We start from the raw sequence: 1,995 nt of genomic DNA, 5'->3' as shown, positions 1-1,995 counted from the left end.
TTTCGGTGTCACCTAAAGAAGGCCAACAAGGGGCAAAGATCGGACACCACTGCAACGTCATGGCTTTCTTGGTATTCGTCTTCTCGCTGATTGGTCACGAGGAACAGCCGAACGCAGACGAACCACTCGTGTCCAATATGGGCACGAATGACTTGGTCTTCTTTAGGCGACGCCGAAACCCGAACTTTTAAATAGGGTTCAAGATGTTCTCGTCAAAAGCAGATGTTCGCGTTCCATGGATCCACGAGTAACAATTCAGTTCAGCTGAATGTTTGTTTTTATGTCGGTACCAAGAGCCGGAAGGAAGGCCTTTGTGGTAAAAAAAGAAGGAACAAACTAGGAGGTACATACTCGCCAGAAATATACATCCTTAAAAGTCATGCACAGGCTTCAAACCTTGTTTAAAATTCAATTACATATTTAAAGAAAGGGCAAATATTTTTTTATAAAAAATCCATTCAAGGGAGAGGGTCGTGCTAGCGATCGCGACGTGCACTTCGCGTTTTCGGCGTAAACACGTCGAGCCCACAATTTCCGGAGAAGATGAATTCAGCACGTTTTGTCATCAAGGGGGCGTCGCACAGAGTCAATTTTTGTGCCTTGTTCTTTTTATTCGACGTCTTGCAGATGGGACGGGGGAGCCGATGTCACGACGGTTTTCGGTATTGTGTCCGTGGATCCGCAATCTCCTCTCAGGTGATCCATGATTTCCGCCAGGACAACAGGACCTGAACAGGTCCCGCACGTGACCCGATGATGAAGGCATTCACAGTAATGTTCCTCCAGGAACTTGAGGGCCGTTCCAGCTTTCTTGGACGCGGTTGGCGGCGCTGCTACATATTGACAACCATGAGGAGCGTTGGGGCAGCGAATCCTGTTGTTGGTCACCGTCTGGTGCGCCCATGGGATGGAGAGCGCAGGTTTGCCTGCTACTAGTTTCTGGGTGTCCAGGGGACATCTCGGCGGCTTCTGGTCCATCCCGCGATTGCAGCAGAATGAACAGTAGACGTGCTCGCACCCTAGTTTCACCGGCGACTTTGACACCAGGCCGCACACGTCACAGATGAGGTCGCCGTGGATCGGGTGCAGAAACTCTAGTGGCCTCCAGTCCAATATGTTCGAGAAGCCGCTCAGCATTCTTGTTTCCAACGTGTTTGGCAGTTTCTTCGCCATCTTCCGACAGTCTATATACTGGACGGGAGGATGGGAGAAGATTTTGCATTGTATTAGACAGTAGTGTTTGTAACCTATCTACAGTGCTGGTTGGATAGCCGTATCTTATGTAATTACTATTGCCAATGAAGTAATATTAATATTCTTATTTCCAGCAGTTACGTTTACAGCTTTCATCCTTGATTTCATGTCGATGGAGGTGCGTCAGTATGGAATACTCTGAAACGGCGAGAATAGCGGACTAAATAAAACAGAGTTGGAAGAACGCACAAAGAGCCCACGCGCCATGTATGTACGTTTTTTTTTTTTCTGTGGTGTATTTCGTGCGCTATCTTCGCCTTTTTGGACCAAATCAACCAGCTATACTCCATTTCACCTTATGTTGTACCGCAGCGGAGGTTAGAACCGCGAGCTCATAGCATTGGCAGCTGCCCTTACTGCACGAGAGCTTCTGCCGCCGAGATGTGCCCTGAGCAAGAAGCTCGTGCTTGTAGCCTTTCCTGCGGTACATCATAAGGTGAAACAGAGTATAGACCAAGCATGCTTCACTCGTGTAGAATGAAGCTAGCGAAAGTTTAATTGTAGTGAAACAATTAAAGGATAATATATTATGCCGAACAATGTCGAGAGTATAAACGCCGACATATTGATGTCGAAATTAGCCTCCGGAGAAAGGGAACAAGGGGGCAAAGGGCAAACGCAAATCTCCAAGCACTGCTAGGTGACTGGTGCGCGACCAAAAAAATCCCCCTGGTTCTGGTAAAAATCGGCTGGGTCGCGCGCAGTCACCTAGCTCTGTTTGGAGATTTGCGTCTGTCCTAT

At 48.0% G+C, this 1,995-nt stretch overlaps 1 protein-coding gene across 1 annotated transcript; it reads right to left on the bottom strand.

Moving 5' to 3' along the window:
* Positions 1–609: 609 nt before the first annotated feature.
* Positions 610–1,173, bottom strand: LOC120836695 (TNF receptor-associated factor 6-A-like). Its single transcript, XM_040205704.1, has one exon. It carries the CDS (start codon positions 1,171–1,173, stop codon positions 610–612), a length of 564 nt encoding a protein of 187 aa, XP_040061638.1.
* Positions 1,174–1,995: the final 822 nt, after the last annotated feature.

This window comes from Ixodes scapularis, unplaced genomic scaffold, assembly GCF_016920785.2.
Source record: "Ixodes scapularis isolate PalLabHiFi unplaced genomic scaffold, ASM1692078v2 PGA_scaffold6__148_contigs__length_123643588, whole genome shotgun sequence".
Lineage (NCBI taxonomy): Eukaryota > Metazoa > Arthropoda > Arachnida > Ixodida > Ixodidae > Ixodes > Ixodes scapularis.
This window is presented reverse-complemented; position numbering and strand designations above follow the sequence as displayed.